Genomic DNA, 21,067 nt, shown 5'->3' with positions numbered 1-21,067 from the left:
TGCGGGCACGGTTTTCGAAAGTTCAATCCCTGCAGGGGAGTCCCAACTTAGCCCATGACAAGCTCTCACGGTCAACGAAGGAATAGACCTCCTCCCAAGACGATCCGATCAGACTCGGTATCTCGGTATCTCAAGATACTTCGACAGGTTAAAACAAGACCAGCAACAACGCCCGAATGTGCCGACAAATCCCGATAGGAGCTGCACATATCTCTTTCTCAGGGCACACTCAGATTGTCTAAACTTCCGGTAGGCCAGCCCAGAGTTGCCCCTGGTAGCCACCGGCGGCTGACGATTTGGACCAACACTCAGAGGAGCACTGGCCCGGGGGGGTTAAAATAAGATGACCCTTGAGTCTGTAGAACCCAAGGGAAAGAAAAGGCTAGGTGGCAAATGGTAAAACCAAGGTTGGGCATTGCTGGACAAGCTTTAATCAAGGCGAAATATCAAGGGGTTCCCATTATAACCCAACCGCGTAAGGAACGCAAAAATCCGGGAACATAACACCGATATGACGGAAACTAGGGCGGCAAGAGTGGAACAAAACACTAGGCGAGAAGCCGAGCCTTCCACCCTTTACCAAGTACATAGATGCATTAAGATAACATAGCAATATAATGATATCCCAACAAGTAAATAAAAGATGTTCCAACAAGGAACGGCCTCCAATCTTCACCTGCAACTAGCAACGCTATAAGAGGGGCTGAGCAAAGTGGTAACATAGCCAATCAACGGTTTGCTAGGATAATGATGGGTTAGAGGTTTAACATGGCAATTGGGAGGCTGACAAGCAAAAGGTAGGCATCGTAGCATTGGCATAGCAAAGAGCGAGCAAACTAGCATAGCAAAGATAGTAGTGATTTCGAGGGTATGATCATCTTGCCTGCACAGTTGTCAGAGTTGACTGGATCCTCACAAGCAAACTCAACGGGCTCCTCGGTAGCGAACTCGTCTCCCGGCTCTACCCAAACAAGACAAAAAAGCAACAAGGATACAATCAACCACGTGCAAGACCAAGCAATATGATGAAATGATGATATGCTATGCGGGATGCGATGCGGGATGCAAAATGCAAGATATGACAGGAAATGCATGAACCCGGCCTCATATTGGAATTCCAAGGGTGCCATTGGAAAGATGAGATGAAATCGCTTGAAAACGATATAAAGAACGCCGGAATCGGAGTTACGGTTTGGAAATGGCAAGCGATTCAAAATTGACTCCGGTCTGCGATTTACAGCAAGTAGGCATCTAAATGCAATGAAATGAACATGCTACAGCCACCAAACATGACAGCAAAATACATGGCAGGGATGCACACAAGATGCTTAACAAAAGACTAGCACTGAGCCACGGCCAATTCATCCATTATGAGGTTCAAACAAGCATGGCAAAAACGCAAATGCAAAACAGATTCCAGACTTGGTGAAATTAACACTTGTCTGAAATTTCAGATCACGAAGCCCTCTTCGGAGCAGCAAAACAACATGATACATGACCTGATTAAGACAAGTAAGAACATGGCATGGAGCTACTCAACAAGCTTACAAAAGACCCAAAGTGACCTAGGGTCAAAAGGGTTCACAAAATATACTAACGGGCACACGAACATAGCAAAAACATAATCAGTTTTCAGACTTAGTGAAAACTGAGACATGCTGAAATATAACTCACGAAGGCATGTAAACGAGCTCGGTGCACTCACCATGGTGCAAGTCATGGCAAGGCAAGCATACATCCATAAATAAGGCACAAAATTCTAGCTAGACATGGCAAGAACAATGGCATATCATGCACGGATCAACTATAACAACGCCGGCAAAATCGCAAACGAGTTGACGATCTGCCCAGATTCACCACGAAGCAAAAGTACAGCTCGATTGACTCAAGCTAGGGTGCTCCATAAATTCAAACAAAGACATGGATGGATAGATCATAACATGATTAACAAAACTCCTTTACTGATCATCCTTAAAAGAGGCACGGATTACTCGGAAACAAGCTGAACATATGGCATCATGAACTAAAGAATCCCAGACTTAGTGAAAACAACTGTCTCTGAAAACAGATTTCCCGGGTGCCTCACTTTGCAAGCTTGCACAAGTCACCACACACATCCTAAAAATGCATGGTTTGCACCTCTCGAAAGAAGACAAAATGCTTAACAAAACATATGAAGGACTCACAGGCATATCAGGCACACATTAATCATGGCAAAAATGACAAAAGTCTAAGATGAACTAGCAGATCTGACAATTAACTCATGATGCCTCCTTCTAACAGCATTTTGGCCATAAAGAGGAGCTCAAATGAAAATCATGAAATGGAATGAAATGATGTACTCATCGAGACGAACATTTTGATATACTATATGTCCAAATCGGAGCTACGGATGCAAAGTTACGACCGGTCAAAGTAGGCATAAAAAATTAGGGTTCGGAGGGTAAGTCAACCGAGATTTTTCCAGATCCAGATCTGCACTGTTCACCGGCGCGAAAAACGATGACGGCCGGCGTTGAGGACGGCGGCGGCCAGAGTAGGAGGGGTCGCCGGGCGAGGAGAGGTCGGGGCGCGCCGGCCGGAGCACCGAGGCGCGGCAAGGAGGAGGCGGCGCCGGGCGATGAGGCAGCGGTGGACGGCGGCGAGGCGGCGCGGCGAGGTCCGGCCGGCTCCGGGCGGCCGGAGATGGCGGGGCGGCGGCGCCGGCCACCGGGCGCGAGGACGAGGGGCGGCGGAGGCGCGGGTGCCAGGCGGCGGCGGCTCGGGCTCGCGGGGGCCTCTCGCGGGCTCGGGCGGGCCGGCGGCGGCGGCGGTGGCGCCTGCCACGTGTTAGTGCGCGAGAGGGCGGCGGCGGTTTCCGTCCGGGTCGGACAATGTCCGGCGCGGCGCGGGGGCGATTTTAGGGTTTCGTGGGGGGAGGAGAGATCCGAAAATTCGGGGGGTCTATTTATAGGCATAAGTGGAGCTAGGAGAGTCCAAATGAGGTGCGGTTTTCGGCCACGCGATCGTGATCGAACGCTCTAGAACATGGAGCAGAGTTTGGTGGGTTTTGGGCCAAATTGGAGGGGTGTTGGGCTGCAACACACATGAGGCCTTTTCGGTCCCTCGGTTAACCGTTGGAGTATCAAACGAAGTCCAAATGATACGAAACTTGACAGGCGGTCTACCGGTAGTAAACCAAGGCTGCTTGGCAAGTCTCGGTCCAATCCGGAAATGTTTAATCCCCACACACGAAAGAAAGGTAGAATTGACCACCGGAGGAGAACGAAGCGCCGGAATGCAAAACGGACAACGGGGAAAATGCTCGAATGCATGAGATGAACACGTATGCAAATGCAATGCAAATGATGACATGATATGAGATGCATGACAAAGACAACAACACACGAAGACAAAGACTCGAACCCGAGAAAATAAATATAACTTAACGCCGGAAACGGCAAGAGTTGGAGTACAAATTGGGAAAGTTACCTCTGGGGTGTTACAACACTCCACCACTACGAAAAGATCTCGTCCCGAGATCTAGGACTGAAAGAACTCCGGGTACTCAGAACGGAGGTGATCCTCGCGTTCCCAGGTAGCTTCACGGTCGGAATGGTGTGACCACTTGACTTTGAGAAATTTGATTGACTTGTTGCGAGTCTTGCGTTCAGTCTCTTCAAGAATAGCAACTGGGTCCTCACGATAAGAGAGATCTTCTTGGAGCTCAATGTCCTCGAAGTTAACGGTGCGGTCGGGAGTCTTGAAGCACTTTCGAAGATGAGAGACATGGAACACGTCGTGAACATTAGCAAAGTTTGAAGGAAGCTCGAGTTGATAGGCGAGGTCGCCTCTCTTACTGACAATCTTGAAAGGTCCCACGTATCTAGGGGCAAGCTTCCCTTTGATACCGAAGCGACGAGTACCTTTCATAGGAGAGACACGGAGGTAAACATGATCTCTGATCTCGAAAGCCAAATCACGGTGCTTACTATCATAGTAGCTCTTCTGGCGGGATTGGGCTGCTTTGAGGTTATCACGAATGACTTTGCACATTTCTTCTGCTTCTGTGATTAAGTCATTACCCAAAAGCTGACGTTCACCGGTTTCAGACCAGTTGAGAGGGGTACGGCACTTCCTGCCATACAGAATTTCAAATGGGGCCTTGCCCGAACTTGCTTGAAAACTGTTATTGTAGGAGAATTCAGCATAAGGAAGACAATCCTCCCATTTCATGCCGAAGGAGATCACACAAGCCCTGAGCATATCTTCAAGAATCTGGTTGACACGCTCGACTTGACCGCTTGTTTGAGGATGGAAAGCAGTGCTGAAGCGGATGTTCGTGCCCATGGCCTTCTGAAAAGAATTCCAAAACTTCGAGGTAAAGATGCTGCCACGGTCTGATATCACTTGAGGAATACCGTGCAGAGAGACAATACAAGAGGTATAGAGTTCCGCCAATTGAGCTGCAGTGATCGATTCTTTGATAGGCAGAAAATGAGCCACTTTGGTGAGCTTGTCGATGACAACAAATATAGCATCATTGCCACGCTTGGACTTTGGAAATCCAGTCACGAAGTCCATCTCAATGTGGTCAAACTTCCATTCTGGAATGGCAAGAGGTTGGAGGAGACCAGCTGGCCTTTGGTGTTCTTCCTTCACTCTTCTGCAGACATCACATTCATTCACGAGTTGAGCGATCTCGCGCTTCATTCGAGTCCACCAATAAGCTTGCTTAAGGTCCTGATACATCTTCGTGCTCCCAGGGTGGATGGAGAGGAGAGAATTGTGAGCCTCGTTCATGATCACTTTACGAAGATCACCTTTGGGCACAACAATACGATCCTCGAAAAAGAGAGTGTCCTTGTCATCAAGGCGGTAGCACTTGTACTTGGACTAACTCTTGGCGATCCCAATCTTCACCTTTTTCACCATAGCATCAAGAAGTTGGGCTTGGCGAATCTGGTCTTCTAAGGTAGGAGAGACTTGAAGGTTGGCGAGGAGACCTTGAGGAACAACTTGCAGATTAAGTTTGCGGAAAGCTTCACAAAGCTCGGGTTGATAAGGCTTGAGAACCAGACTGTTGCAGTAGGCCTTTCTGCTCAAAGCGTCGGCAATCACATTGGCCTTGCCTGGAGTATACTCAATACTCGGATTATACTCTTGAATCATTTTGACCCATCGAGTTTGCCTAAGGTTGATATTAGGCTGAGTGAAGATGTACTTGAGACTCTTGTGATCAGTGAAAATATCCACTTTTCTTCCCAATAGAAGATGTCTCCAAGTCAACAGAGCATGCACAACTGCCGCCAACTCGAGATCATGAGTGGGGTAGTTCTTCTCATTAGGATTCAACTGGCGAGATGTATAAGCAACAACTTTCTTCTCTTGCATCAAAACTGCGCCAAGACCTTGGAGAGAGGCATCACAAAAGACCTCGTACGGCTTGGATTCATCAGGCGGAGTCAGAACTGGAGCAGTGATCAATTTCTCTTTCAAAGTGTTGAAAGCAATATCACACTCCGGAGACCAAGCGTACTTGACGTGCTTCTGAAGAAGATTTGAGAGAGGCTTCGCGATCTTAGAAAAGTTTTCAACGACTCTTCGGCAATAGCTTGCGAGACCTAGAAAACTGCGGAGTTGCTTCACGTTCTGAGGAGGTTCCCAATTCACAATTGCAGACACCTTCTCAGGATTCACGGCAATGCCCTTGGCAGAGATGATATGACCAAGATAAAGAACCTCATCGAGCCAAAATTCACACTTGGAGAACTTGGCGTAGAACTGATGTTCCCTGAGCTTATCAAGAACCAAACGCAAATGCTTGGCATGATCTTCCTTGTTCTTCGAGAAAACCAGAATATCGTCGAGATAGACCAAAACGAAGTCATTGGTGTAGGCATTGAAGATGAAATTCATCATGCGAGAGAACGTCGGAGGAGCGTTGGCGAGGCCAAAAGACATGACAGTGTATTCATATGAACCAAAGCTTGTTCTGAATGCTGTCTTGGGAATATCTTCTTCACGAATGCGAATCTGGTGATAACCCATACGGAGATCAAGCTTCGAGAATATTTGGGCACCTTTGAGTTGTTCGAATAGCTCATTGATATTGGGAAGTGGGTATTTGTTTTTGATGGTCTTCTTGTTCACTGGACGGTAATCAACACAAAGTCGGTCCGTTCCATCCTTCTTCTTCACAAAAAGAACACCACAACCCCACGGAGAAGAACTAGGCCGGATGAGACCCATTCTTTCTTGCTCATCGAGTTGCTTCTTCAGCTCCTTCAACTCTTCAGGTCCGAGCTTGTAAGGACGCTTGCACACAGGTTCCGTGCCAGGCTCAAGTTCAATAACGAATTCAACTGGCCGGTGCGGAGGCATTCCTGGGAGCTCTTCTGGAAAGACGTCTTGATATTCGCAAACGACTGGAATTTGCGAGATGGCATCCAATTCACCCTTCTCATTGAGAGAAAACAGACGGATAGTATTATCCCGAGCGGCAAAGATAATTACATCCTCAGACGAATGAGTCAATTGAATCTGCCTGGCTGCACAATCAAGCTGAGCCTTGTGCTTAGAAAGCCAATCCATCCCGAGAATAAGATCAATATCTGAGTTACCAAGAACCATTGGAGAAGCCAGAAACTTGAAATCACCCATCGATATAGAAATATCCAGAACTTCGTAGTTAGCAAGCAAGCATCTACCCGGAGAGACGACTGCTAATGGCTTATGCATAACTTGAGAAAACCACCCATGCTTAGATGCAAAAGGTCTGGAAATGAAGCAATGCGATGCACCCGTGTCAAAAAGAACTTTTGCGGGAATATCATTAACAGGAAGGTTACCCATGATCACATCTGACGAGTCCTCTGCCTGGGCTGCATTCACCATATTGACCTTGGCGTACTTGGGGTTATGCTTGACCACAGCTGTACTTGCCGATCTGACAGGAGGAGGAGGAGGAAGACGCCTCTGGTTGAAACACTTGTTGGCATAGTGACCCTTCTGTTGGCACTTGTTGCATGTGACCTCTGAAAGTGGACGGTGATACGGAGCACTCGATCTTGGAGCTTGAGACGAATTCTTGTTCTGAAAGCCAGGGTTGGGTGGGTGGGAAGAACCACTGCCACCTTTACTCTTCTGCTGATACGGCTGACGGAACGGAGGAGGAGGAAGCCAAAACTTCTGCTGCTTGGCCACTTGAGTAGAGGAAGAAGGAGTAACATCTCTGACTCGCTTCCTGGAAGCATCACACCTCAACTGAGCAGCCTCTTGCTTCAGTGCCATGTTGTAGAACTCATCGTATCTCAAGGGCTCGAAGAGGACAAGAGCGAGCTGAATATCTTCTCTGAGACCACCCCTGAACTGGTATATCATGCTCTTCTCATCAGGAACATCCTGCTTGGCAAAGCGGGCGAGCTTCTGGAACAACTTGTTGTAGTCATAGACAGACAAAGAGCCTTGCTTCAGATTGCGGAATTCCTCATGCTTGCTTTCAACCACGCTCTGCGGAATATGATGAGCTCGAAAATCTCGACGGAAATCATCCCAAGTGATAACACGTCCACCTCTGGAATCCTTGTACTGCTGGAACCATTCTGCAGCTTGATCTTTGAGTTGAAAGGAAGCGAACTTGACAAAGTCCTCAGGCCTGACGTTACTGCACTCGAAATGCTTACACAGATCCACAAGCCAATCGTTAGCATCGGTTGCCTCAACAAGATTGCTGAAAGTCTTTGGCCCGTTAGCAAGGAACTGGTTGAGTGTAGCAAAGTGACTCTGGTTGCTGCCTTGATTCCCTTGACTGCCTTGATTGCGCTCTTGGAGAATTTGCATGATCAGCTGAGTGTTTGCATTGGTTGCGGCCATCACAGCTTGCCATGCCTCTGGAGGAGGTGGAGGCGGTGGTGGATCAGGATTCGGAGTCGTGCGCGTTGGAGGAGCCATCCTGAAGAGGTTGACCACCATTAGCACATTGACAGATAAATATTGAAGCAGAATCCAACGGAATGAAAATTGCAACATATAGTCTTCATATCCGAACAAATTCCTCTTCAAATGGTCACATGTCCATAAATTGTGAAGCCACGTAAAATTAAGGTAGTGAAATAAATCAACAAGGTACGGATCAAGAACGAATAATCGGTAAGAAATCCCAATCTCAAACCAATATTCGTGGAAGAAGAACTAGAGCTACTAGAATTCTCACCTATGAAACTCCCGAACCTTTCCGGTTATGCAATCAGGTGTTGGGGATACAGGGGAAGCATAATATCTCACCCAAACTAGCAAATCCTACATCCAGCTGTATCCATCCTTCAACACATAACCAAGAAAACTTCGGAAACCATCTACCTCAACCTTCGAAAAGCATCCGTTATACAAGTTATGGCGATACTCCCGAACTCCCGCCCAGTACTGGGTGGCGTCGAGGTTATCTCACCAACGAACTGCATAAAAGAGATTTTCGATGTCGGCGGACATATCTCAAGTATTCCAGAATTGCAACGATAAAATTATGATGACAACACCTCAGAGCTCAACTCCCTGGGACACTTCCACTAAACCCCTGATAGGAGGCACCAAGACAGTGTTCTCATCATAAGCCATCGGAACGATTCCAAGATACTCGCGTGATCCTAAAAAAAAAATTGTGAAATTTGAGAAGAGAAGAGTCAAAACTCTACGTCAGGATGCCTTACCAGAGCGATGAGGAGACTGGGAAGTAAAAAAGAATTCCTAAGCTCTCCGATATATAATTCCTAAAGACTCAAAACATTTTTCTAGACACAACTCGACTGCTAAAAAGATCAAGCAATGGGGCTCCTAAGGTCGGGGAAGGCTCTGATTACCAACTTGTAACACCCTCGATGCGACTATAGCTCCCACGTGTCGAGGCACGACTTAGAGACATAATCGCATTGAAGGCATATGTCGCAAGTTAGACAATCTTCACAACATCCCATGTAATATGAATAATAAAGGGGAGAACATAGTTGGCTTACACTCGCCACGTCACACAAGTACATAAATAACATTACATCATCCAAAACACTCATGGCCCGACTACGGCGCCAAAATAGAAGAATGTGCCGGTATCTCGGTATCTCGGTATCTCAAGACACTCCGACAGGTTAAAACAATCCTCCCAAGACAATCCGATCAGACTCGGTATCTCGGTATCTCAAGACACTTCGACAGGTTAAAATAAGACCAGCAACACCGCCCGAATGTGCCGACAAATCCCGATAGGAGCTGCACATATCTCTTTCTCAGGGCACACTCGGATTGTCTAAACTTCCGGTAGGCCAGCCTAGAGTTTCCCCTGGTAGCCACCGGCGGCTGACGATTTGGACCAACACTCAGAGGAGCACTGGCTCGGGGGGGTTAAAATAAGATGACCCTTGAGTCTGCAGAACCCAAGGGAAAGAAAAGGCTAGGTGGCAAATGGTAAAACCAAGGTTGGGCATTGCTGGACAAGCTTTAATCAAGGCGAAATATCAAGGGGTTCCCATTATAACCCAACCGCGTAAGGAACGCAAAAATCCGGGAACATAACACCGATATGACGGAACTAGGGCGGCAAGAGTGGAACAAAACACTAGGCGAGAAGCTGAGCCTTCCACCCTTTACCAAGTATATAGATGCATTAAAATAACATAGCAATATAATGATATCCCAACAAGTAAATAAAAGATGTTCCAACAAGGAACGGCCTCCAATCTTCACCTGCAACTAGCAACGCTATAAGAGGGGCTGAGCAAAGCGGTAACATAGCCAATCAACGGTTTGCTAGGATAATGGTGGGTTAGAGGTTTAACATGGCAATTGGGAGGCTGACAAGCAAAAGGTAGGCATCGTAGCATTGGCATAGCAAAGAGCGAGCAAACTAGCATAGCAAAGATAGTAGTGATTTCGAGGGTATGATCATCTTGCCTGCACAGTTGTCAGAGTTGACTGGATCCTCACAAGCAAACTCAACGGGCTCCTCGTTAGCGAACTCGTCTCCCGGCTCTAACCAAACAAGACAAACAAGCAACAAGGATACAATCAACCACGTGCAAGACCAAGCAATATGATGAAATGATGATATGCTATGCGGGATGCGATGCGGGATGCAAAATGCAAGATATGACAGGAAATGCATGAACCTGGCCTCACCTTGGAATTCCAAGGGTGCCACTGGAAAGATGAGATTAAATCGCTTGAAAACGATATAAAGAACGCCGGAATCGGAGTTACGGTTTGGAAATGGCAAGCGATTCAAAATTGACTCCGGTCTGCGATTTACAGCAAGTAGGCATCTAAATGCAATGAAATGAACATGCTACAGCCACCAAACATGACAGAAAAATACATGGAAGGGATGCAAACAAGATGCTTAACAAAAGACTAGCACTGAGACACGGCCAATTCATCCATTATGAGGTTCAAACAAGCATGGCAAAAACGCAAATGCAAAACAGATTCCAGACTTGGTGAAATTAACACTTGTCTGAAATTTCAGATCACGAAGCCCTCTTTGGAGCAGCAAAACAACATGATACATGACCTGATTAAGACAAGTAAGAACATGGCATGGAGCTACCCAACAAGCTTACAAAAGACCCAAAGTGACATAGGGTCAAAAGGGTTCACAAAATATACTAACGGGCACACGAACATAGCAAAAACATAATCAGTTTTCAGACTTAGTGAAAACTGAGACATGCTGAAATATAACTCACGAAGGCATGTAAACGAGCTCGGTGCACTCACCATGGTGCAAGTCATGGCAAGGCAAGCATACATCCATAAATAAGGCACAAAATTCTAGCTAGACATGGCAAGAACAATGGCATATCATGCACGGATCAACTATAACAACGCCGGCAAAATCGCAAACGAGTTGACGATCTGCCCAGATTCACCATGAAGCAAAAGTAGAGCTCGATTGACTCAAGCTAGGGTGCTCCATAAATTCAAACAAAGACATGGATGGATAGATCATAACATGATTAACAAAACTCCTTTACTGATCATCCTTAAAAGAGGCACGGATTACTAGGAAACAAGCTGAACATATGGCATCATGAACTAAAGAATCCCAGACTTAGTGAAAACAACTGTGTCTGAAAACAGATTTCCCGGGTGCCTCACTTTGCAAGCTTGCACAAGTCACCACACACATCCTAAAAATGCACGGGTTGCACCTCTGGAAAGAAGACAAAATGCTTAACAAAACATATGAAGGACTCACAGGCATATCATGCACACATTAATCATGGCAAAAATGACAAAAGTCTAAGATGAACTACCAGATCTGACAATTAACTCACGAAGCCTCCTTCTAACAGCATTTTGGGCATCGATAGGAGCTCAAATGAAAATGATGCAATGGAATGAAATGATTTACTCGTCGAGGCGAACATTTTGATATACTATATGTCCAAATCGGAGCTATGGATGCAAAGTTACGGCCGGTCAAAGTAGGCATAAAAAATTAGGGTTCGGAGGGAAAGTCAACCGAGATTTTTCCAGATCCAGATCTGCACTGTTCACTGGCGCGAAAAACGATGACGGCCGGCGTTGAGGACGGCGGCGGCCGGAGTAGGAGGGGTCGCCGGGCGAGGAGAGGCCGGCGCGCGCCGGCCGGAGCACCGAGGCGCGGCGAGGAGGAGGCGGCGGCCGGGCGGTGAGGCAGCGGTGGACGGCGGCGAGGCGGCGCGGCGAGGTCCGGCCGGCTCTGGGCGGCCGGAGATGGCGGGGCGGCGGCGCCGGCCACCGGGCGCGAGGATGAGGGGCGGCGGAGGCGCGGGTGCCGGGCGGCGGCGGCTCGGGCTCGCGGGGGCCTCCCGCGGGCTCGGGCGGGCCGACGGCGGCGGCGGTGGCGCCTGCCACGTGTCAGCACGCGAGAGGGCGGCGGCGGTGTCCGGCCGGGTCGGACAATGTCCGGCGCGGCGCGGGGGCGATTTTAGGGTTTCGTGGGGGGAGGAGAGATCCAAAAATTCGGGGGGTCTATTTATAGGCATAAGTGGAGCTAGGAGAGTCCAAATGAGGTGCGGTTTTCGGCCACGTGATCGTGATCGAACGCTCTAGGACATGGAGCAGAGTTTGGTGGGTTTTGGGCCAAATTGGAGGGGTGTTGGGCTGCAACACACACGAGGCCTTTTCGGTCCCTCAGTTAACCGTTGGAGTATCAAACGAAGTCCAAATGATACGAAACTTGGCAGGCGGTCTACCGGTAGTAAACCAAGGCCGCTTGGCAAGTCTCGGTCCAATCCGAAAATGTTTAATCCCCACACACGAAAGAAAGGTAGAATTGACCACCGGAGGAGAACGAAACGCCGGAATGCAAACGGACAATGGGGAAAATGCTCGAATGCATGAGATGAACACATATGCAAATGCAATGCAAATGATGACATGATATGAGATGCATGACAAAGACAACAACACACGAAGACAAAGACCCAAACCCGAGAAAATAAATATAACTTAACGCCGGAAACGGCAAGAGTTGGAGTACAAATTGGGAAAGTTACCTCCGGGGTGTTACAACCCGCCACCGCTGCGCCCTCCGGAATCAAACTACCACAGCCTGCGGCTTCGATCCGCCGCGTACCAAGAAGCATCTCCAAGAAGGCATGCGACACCGACGACGCTGCTGCCCAGACGAGTCCCAGGGTTTCCCCCGACACGTGGAGGGAAGTGGGGTATGGCTACCACCGACACCCTCCAGGAAGGAATGGTGGCACCCGCCGGTGTCACCGCATCGGAGCCAGACGAACCGGCAAGGATTTCTCCCGCACTTCAAACCGCACTACCCAACCGGAGCTGTCCAGCCAAACCACCGCCCAACACCATGCGCCATCATTGTTGCGCCGCAACCCACGTTGTCTCACGGTGAGCACCACCACGAGGCCAAGAAAGACCGGAGAGCAGTGCTAAGCGATGGGAGCAGCAGCACCGAAGCCGAGCGGGAGGGAATCACCTCCACTGTAGTCGTGCGAGAGGCTCGGGCCACCGGCACCGTCGCGGTCGCGGTCCGGACACGGCAGCAGGGCCTACCAGGCCACCCCTGGCCCGGCCAGGCCCGAAACGGGCCCGTTAAGCCCCGCCGGCCACGCTGCAGCAGGCCGGGGTCGTCGCCGCCAGCACCCAGCACCCAGATGTTTGTTATGAAAAAGTTTTGGTACATTTTGACTTTTTCTGAATTTTAAAAAAATTAAATACGTAACCAGGTGTAATTACCACCTTGTTCCAAAGGGTATTTTCCCTTGAAGCTGCCGATACGAACCTCAGAGTCCAAGGAAGAATCCACCAACCATGCGCATCCTCTATAACACTAAGCTCCCTAGAAATGAAGGCACCTCATTCATTTGAGGTCATCAATATAAAATTGGGTCACCGATTTTGACCGGATCAGCAATCTCTCACTTAATTATTTTAATTCACTATGCTCTCTAATTTTAGAGCTCTCTCATTGCATTCTGAAATTCAATTGGATTTGGTTCATGATTTCCCCGTATAGTACATGTGATACTTTAGCTCCAATATAGTACATGCAGCCACCACCGTAGAAAATTCCTCCATATAATTATGAGTTGATTAGCAGGCAACACAAAATCATACCGCGAAAGGCCCAGCAAAACACCGTGTTATATGAATAAAAAGTAAAATACACTCCATCGTCTTCCCCACTAACCAAACCAAATACTCACTTCATTCCCAAATATAAGGTATTAGTTTATTAAAAAGTCAAATTTCTTTAACTTTGATCAAGTCTAGAGCCAAAAATATCGACATACATAATATTAGATAAATAAAATATGAAAATTCATTCATTATGAATGAAAAAGCCATATTTGATATTATGGATATTGATATGTTTCTACTGAAATGTGGTCAAACTTACAGAGGTTTGACTTTTCAAAAATATTTTAAAATAGATGAAGTAAATAAATTATAAAAATCCAATAACATCAACGGTACAGCAAAGCGCGCACAACCCTTCTAGTACCATGATGGTGTCCGCCCCAACCACAACTGCTGCACAACCTCCTCTGGCAGTCACCAGTGTACCATGCCTACCTCGCAGCTCTCCTCAGTCTCATACCGGACTTGGCTCTTGGACCAGAACACTGTCGTGGGGTTGAAGTGCCTCACGTCAACATAGATAATTGATGTCTTGACACGCCTTGATCCAAAAGTTTGCACCCACCCATGGGCAATGAATGCAAAACTAGTGAGTTGCTCACTGAAATACTCAACCATATCGTTCCTCTATTGAATACATATCAACCCACTTAAATGTGAAATCGAACATTGTCAATTATAAGAAAATAACATTGATTTTCTCTAGCATGGCACAAAGTCTTGTTAACACTGAACATCATTAATAGAAGGATGTTGACCTCAGGCTGTCCATGAAGAAGCACATAAATGTCAAGCTATTCTCCGATCTTAGCAACTTTGCTAATTTCCTACTTAATGGCACTGGTGTGCTCCTCCTCGGAGATCATGAACTCTTGTCAGTGTTAGAAAAAATATAACTACCAACAAAACAACCATCCTCTTCTTCCCGACATAAGAGCTACACGAATCTGCCAAGAAACTAAAACTCTTGCATTGATCAGTAATGGTGGTTGCAGCCTAATGGGTTTTTATACAGGACTTAAGACAACTACAATTTCATTTAATTAAAAAAAGAACCACATATAAACTAATTACTTTCCTATGGACTGCTCAGAATATAATGGTGATAGTCTGATGCTTACCACTCGCACTCCCGCTTGCCCCACTCAGAACCTGGACTGGCTGGCGGACTAGTATCTGGATGGTTTTCTCTCCACGCTCGCCATGTACACTGTTCAGTTTTGACATGTTCAATGTTCATGCAATTGACTCCGGTAAGAAACATATTTGACTTGCGGTTTTAACTTTTAATAGAAACGAACACCAAAAATAGAATCGTACGGCTAACTGAATTTTCTTGGCACAAACCACATATTTACGCAGCAATAGAGATTCAGATCCAAGTTGTTGCCTTGAACATAATCTTTGATGGGCTCGCACCTCCTGACCATCTACATCTTGACAGAACTTGTTCATAAGGTGGAAAGGTGCAGCTACTTCTGGAATTGAACACTGAACACCTAATGATTTGTGCAATATGAGTCCAGTATTTTGTTGTTTTGTCTGAAGTACAACTTGTGGAATTGCTAAGTTGAACAGCTGGTAACATACCTAACTTGTCATTTCAAAATTCTTGTGATCTTGATCGAAAGGGTAGGTACCAACAAACATCGCAGAAAGGAAGGCTCCACATCCACACATCATCTATTGGCATACAAAGACAAATTAGTAGTGCTTCAGCAAATAAAACATAAAATATATAAACGGTTGCGCCTAAATGCTATGCACCACTCATGACAACAAAAGGTGGATGTAAGATTCAGAAAGCAAGTAAAGCTTTTATGGCCTAAAAAATGAAATAATCAGGCAACATATGGCAGAGTATGCACGAGACAGTTTAAAGCACAAAGAGAATGGATTATACCTTGCGACCATATAGATGAGAAATATATGCCAGAGTCCCAACAGTTGATGTTGGTTCGGAATGATGAACCCATGTGGAAGCCCATTAACATACAGTTGCAACATATACATTTTTCAGTTAACCTTCGGTAATTATTTTGCTGATAGTGGAACCCGGTCCATTGATTGGATCATAAGGAAAAAAGGAAAATATTTTGCTGGGTTCATTCTTGCTCACGATAGTCACGATTCTTCAAAACAAACGTCTGCATTCACATGAGAGCTAAACACTAAAACCCTGTGTATACGCAAATATTTATTTTCTTCTCACGTTCGCCCCAGCTAACCATATCATACTAATGCATATCCATGGTGGCAAGAAGAAACGATATTCATATTAGCAAGGTCATAAATAGACATGCATGTGGTGTCCTTCAACATCTTTAGCCATGTTTCCATCATAACAGGGAATAGAAACATCACCTATGACAGAAACAAGATAGTCCAGGGTTGCCATTTGGGTCGAGTGTTTTTTGGAAGATACACAATGTTAGGAAACTTTGTACACGGATAAAAAGCATCCTTGTGCACATACACTATGTTAGGAAACTTTGTATTCGACGCAGTTAATCTTTTTCACCATCATAGATTTCACCTGTAGCAATATATATCCGAGTGTGCCTGGGAAACAAGAGCTTTCATCACTAATATTGTTCTTCTATAGGTGTAAGTACAGTGTGTTGCTACGGAAGAAAGAAAAGTCAAATCGCAATGACAAACTACATGTTAGAGATAATTGGCTTCGCTCTCTGGCTGTGTTAGGCAAAAGGTTTTGACTGGATTAACAGAGCAGGCTCCTGACATTGTAAAATTAGCCATAAGTAAAAAGGTTAGAAGCCCTCCAATTGATCATTGAAAATCTCTTGTTTGAAGATGTCAAGTCGTCTGTATGTAGAATTCTTGCTCTCTTTCTCCACTCCCAAAATATTACTGCATGCAGACCAAGTTATTGTGGGGATTAATGCTAGCCTTGGTTTCCTCTGATTCAAAGACTCAAACTCTTCAGGATTACCATGCACTTTGGATTCAGAACCAACAAGGCTACATGGAAAATCGCCAACAAGATCCAAACTGAAAGCTTCCCAGCATACCACTGACCACCGCCAAAATTTAACCAATCTTATAATGGAGAGCACAGTTTATTGAGTGAATTGCAAAAAACATCGACATTGAAGGTTAGGATTGCAGAAACCACAATTCTACTGTTTTTTGCCAAAAACCACTAATTCCGAGGCTAATTTTTTGCATAAAACACTAGCCAATGGCTTAGGTCGTTTTGAGCATGATTATGACAGGTGGGCCCCGCTGTACAGGGTGATATGGCAAACAAAAAAATTAATTACATCCTGATATAATTTTCTTTCGCAAGAAGACCCCTGAAAAAAAGCAATAGGGTCCTCCGTGCTCTTCATCTTCCACTGGTCCGGTGGTGGACGCCGGCGGCCACTCCCTCCCCGTGCGCGGCCGGCGCATATGCTGCTAGCTCCGGCGGCGAGGCACAGGGGAGGTCCGGCATGGTCGGGGACGGGCAGGACGGCTCGATTGCCTGGCTGGCGGAGGCGAGGCAGTGGTCGGGTTCAAGCATCAGGGTTCGCTGGGCGGACCGTCAACGGCGGCGGTGGCTCGATTCCCGGCCGGATCCCGCCGGAACCGGTGCGGGTCGACACGACGAGGCTGGGGAGTGGCTGGTTTGGGCGTGAAGGTCCCTGGGTTGGTGGCGCCGGCTCCTTGTCCAGTCAACAACGGGGGCGGCGACGAGCACGACTGGAGTACGCCTGTGGAGGAAGGGTGCACGACGACAGCGGTGGGTGTCTCTGCGACGACGGACGGCGCCGGTTCCGGCTGCCAAGCTGGCCTCGGCCCGCACACTGGCGAGCTCGAGCGCGCCGGCTGCGGAGGCCGTTGCTGCTCTGTGTCGCGAAGTCGCGATTCCCTCCTCTTTCTTTTTTCTTTTATGAAAGAGGTAATTACAGCAATGATGCCTAAACTTGTCATCAATGTTCAGTTTGGTGCATGAACTTGAAGAATACGCTGATTTAGTGTAAAAACTTGGTTCTTTGATGCAAATACGGTTCGAATCATGTTTGCATACGTCCACGCTGCTGACTAGGATGCCAACGTGGTCGTGGGACCCAATGTCAGCGAGTGCCATCGCGCACAGAGGCGTGTGGCCGCGCGACTGGGTGAAATATTACGAAAACCCCCTTCGTTCTGTTTATTTTTCGCACATAAGCCGTGAACCTCGATCCCCTTTCCACCACGGCGGCGCGCTCAAGTAGGCAAATAAAAAGGACGGCGGTGAGGGCCTCCTCCATGACCATGTTCTTCACCAGGCACACCGGTTGCGCAGCCGGCACGCCCTACGCCCTGCCGCGGTGCTCGAGGCATGCCGCGTTGAAGCCGTCCGTGCTCAGCGCCAGCGCGTCCAGGAGCATGTCCGCCGGCTGCCACAGCTCGTCCGCCGGCTTGTGCAGCAGCAGCACGTGCGCCTTTGCCCACGGCTCCAGTTGCTGCAGTACCTCCAGCCTCTACGAGGTAAGGTACCTCCTCCGTTCCTCCTCATCCTCCCGCCGCTCGGCCATTGGTCCTCCTCTGCTACTCACATGCTCCTACACCTGTCTCAAGGGCGATTTGTGTGGTAGTGTGGGCACAGAGATGCGCCTGCTCGAGGTGTATGCAATGAAGGTGTGACACAGGGTCATGGTTTTTGGTGTGACAGTATGAGGTAACATTGGATCTGAATTCAGGAGGTCCTCTTAATTTTGTGGTTTGTGATAATTTGAGTAGATCACATCAGTTATTACTGGAGCCTCTTATTAGTGTGTGAATTGTTTATTAACAGGATGAGAGAACTTGTGGTTATGCCAAATGGATCGACAAACCATGGCAGGGAAGGGAGAGAAGTGTGATTGCTAATCTTGCTAGCAAGAAAGAGGTTCTGGAGAAGAAGCTGAAGGAGAAAGATGGTGACATAGAAGCTGTGAAGGAGAAGCAGAGAATGGAGAAGAGAATGATTGCAATGGAGATCAGTTGCTATCCAGAGATAGGATGATAATGTTTTGCTATATTAATGTATTTTGGTTTAGTCGCAATCATGTTTGCAATGGCTGGCAGGTCCTGATGCATTTTGTTTTAATGTATTTTGGTTTAGTTGAGACAAAATTAGTATTTTGATGAACTTAATGAGATTTACTACTGAAATGCTTGGTCTGTGTATTGAAAGAAAATGGCAATTCGAGATGTTTTGTTTTCTGTACTGCAGTTTCAGATTAATGTCAATTTCATGTACAACAATCTCCTGTACCGAATCAATCTCCTGTATCAAATTGAAATTATTGTTCCATGTACCTGTACATCAAACATGATTGAATCAAATGATTCATGTACTACAGTAGTATATCATAACTAGATTTTTACAGCACCAATTGATATTCAGTGCCAAATTTTGACAACAATTGTGTGAACATCATAGCTAAAATTTGACAGCAACACAATGATATTCGGTGCAAAAATTTTAAATTTTGATAGCAAGAAAGTGATATTCAGTGCCAAATTTTGACAACATTTTTGTGGTCATCACAACTAAAGTTTGACAGCAAGACAGTGATATTCAGTACCAAATTATTGACCGCAACACTATAAATAGGTCTAGTACATAACATGACAGCCAAATACTTAAGTTCAAGGTACATCACATCCAAATGTTCATTACATTAATAATAACAAGTCTGGTAATCAAAATAGTCCTCTAAGCAAAAGATCAAGTTCATTGATGAACTTTGGTGCATTTTCATCAAGTTCAGACATGAATGGTCAGCTAGCTCTGCTTCATAGTCACATGATGTATCCTTCTCTCTGTGATCATCCACTTCTTTATCTATGTTTGTCTCGAACAAATCATCGTCCCCATCTCTATATCAAAGTCACTATCATAGAAATCCTCATCAGTCTCTGAATCTGCTGTTGCTGCGTCTACTCCACCTTCCTCCTCTATTTCTTCATCACCACAACCTGATGATGATCCTTCCCCAAATAACCTCCTTCCCCTCCTATCATTTGGCACACTTCTTTCCTCATCTTGGATATTTTTATCATTTAGCATAATGTCATCTCTCATAACTCTGTTAAGTGTCTCTCCATGGTCTACAATCAGCAACAAATTCTTGTGCTCTGTAGTTGCTGCTATCATTGCAAGGATGTCGGCAGCACACTTTATCTCTCTTAGTCCATCACTCAATGTCTTTCCCGGCTGACACCAAAACACATCAAGCTTTACACTCTTTCTGTCATACCCTAGCTGCTGTAGAAAATCATCAATCCATAAAATGGACCAAGTATCACTGTCACAGTTGTTAAACCAGTCAACTTCATAATCCTTGTATGTGTTGTTGCTGTCAGTTCCACAAAAGAAGCCTCTGCGGTGAATCTGAACTCAGAAAAGACCATCAAAAGCACCTGCAATGCAAAGAAGAAGTAATTAGTTCACTCTTACCTCAGCTTACAACACACAATTTAGTAAACAAAACAAATCAATGTCTTTCCCGGCTGACACCAAAACACATCAAGCTTTACACTCTTTCTGTCATACCCTAGCTGCTGTAGAAAATCATCAATCCATAAAATGGACCAAGTATCACTGTCACAGTTGTTAAACCAGTCAACTTCATAATCCTTGTATGTGTTGTTGCTGTCAGTTCCACAAAAGAAGCCTCTGCGGTGAATCTGAACTCAGAAAAGACCATCAAAAGCACCTGCAATGCAAAGAAGAAGTAATTAGTTCACTCTTACCTCAGCTTACAACACACAATTTAGTAAACAAAACAAAATTCAGTTAATTCTGAATGATGTTTAGTTAATAATTCATTTAGCATCAGTAAATATGGATAAATAAGTGGTAAGAACACTATCTTAACAGCATAGAATTCACTTCATAAAACACTTGCAGTAAACAACCCAAAATTGATAAAACAAACAAATTATTGGCAGAGAGTCTCCGCTGTGTTGGTACGATAGACTCACACACGCACACAGGTTGCTCGGTGGAATTTCTGGAATAAACAAGGAAGATCTAGCAGAGTAAGAAACAGAGCACACATACACACGAGCAACCTTTGGTACGAATGCCTTCCGCTTTTTTCTGCCTACCAACTAATGGTTAGGGTCTGGGCAGGAAGAGATTCAGCTCGTCTATCAGGATGATTTTATGCCCCATGTCAATGAATGAAAGTCCGTTCTTTCGCAGATAATGAAAAAGAAAAAAGTGCCACAGGATGGATGGCTGTCATGGGGAGGAAGAGGTTCCTAGTGGTTCAGACGAGTTCTTGTCTTTACAGAGCAGAGTAGGGACATCTGAAGGCTGAGTGGCTCTGCAGCTATGAGCTACGGGTGTGATAAATTAAGGTAAGGCTCAATTGCATAATGCACACCAAAGATCTCTGTAAGCATATGCCAGGAGTTAATCTTCCATCATATAAAGAATGTGTACCAAAGATTTGAAGGCAAC

General features: G+C 46.2%; 1 protein-coding gene across 4 annotated transcripts; it reads left to right on the top strand.

The window, feature by feature from the left end:
• Window positions 1-17,776: 17,776 nt before the first annotated feature.
• On the top strand, window positions 17,777-18,814 carry LOC125507697. 4 transcript variants are annotated; one of them, XR_007282938.1, is made up of 3 exons: window positions 17,777-18,104; window positions 18,207-18,289; window positions 18,407-18,814. XR_007282938.1 is itself a non-coding variant. In XM_048672182.1 (3 exons), exons 1-3 carry the CDS (start codon window positions 17,878-17,880, stop codon window positions 18,471-18,473), a joined length of 372 nt encoding a protein of 123 aa, XP_048528139.1. In that variant the 5' UTR covers window positions 17,778-17,877; the 3' UTR covers window positions 18,474-18,814. The 4 variants fall into 4 exon arrangements, 1 of the variants encoding a protein (XP_048528139.1); XM_048672182.1 differs by having other exon boundaries at window positions 17,778-18,099; XR_007282937.1 differs by having other exon boundaries at window positions 17,779-18,099; window positions 18,190-18,289.
• Window positions 18,815-21,067: the final 2,253 nt, after the last annotated feature.

Source organism: Triticum urartu, chromosome 5 (genome assembly GCF_003073215.2).
Source record: "Triticum urartu cultivar G1812 chromosome 5, Tu2.1, whole genome shotgun sequence".
Lineage (NCBI taxonomy): Eukaryota > Viridiplantae > Streptophyta > Magnoliopsida > Poales > Poaceae > Triticum > Triticum urartu.
The sequence above is the reverse complement of the archived record's forward strand: the minus strand, read 5'-3'. Positions and strand labels throughout refer to the sequence as shown.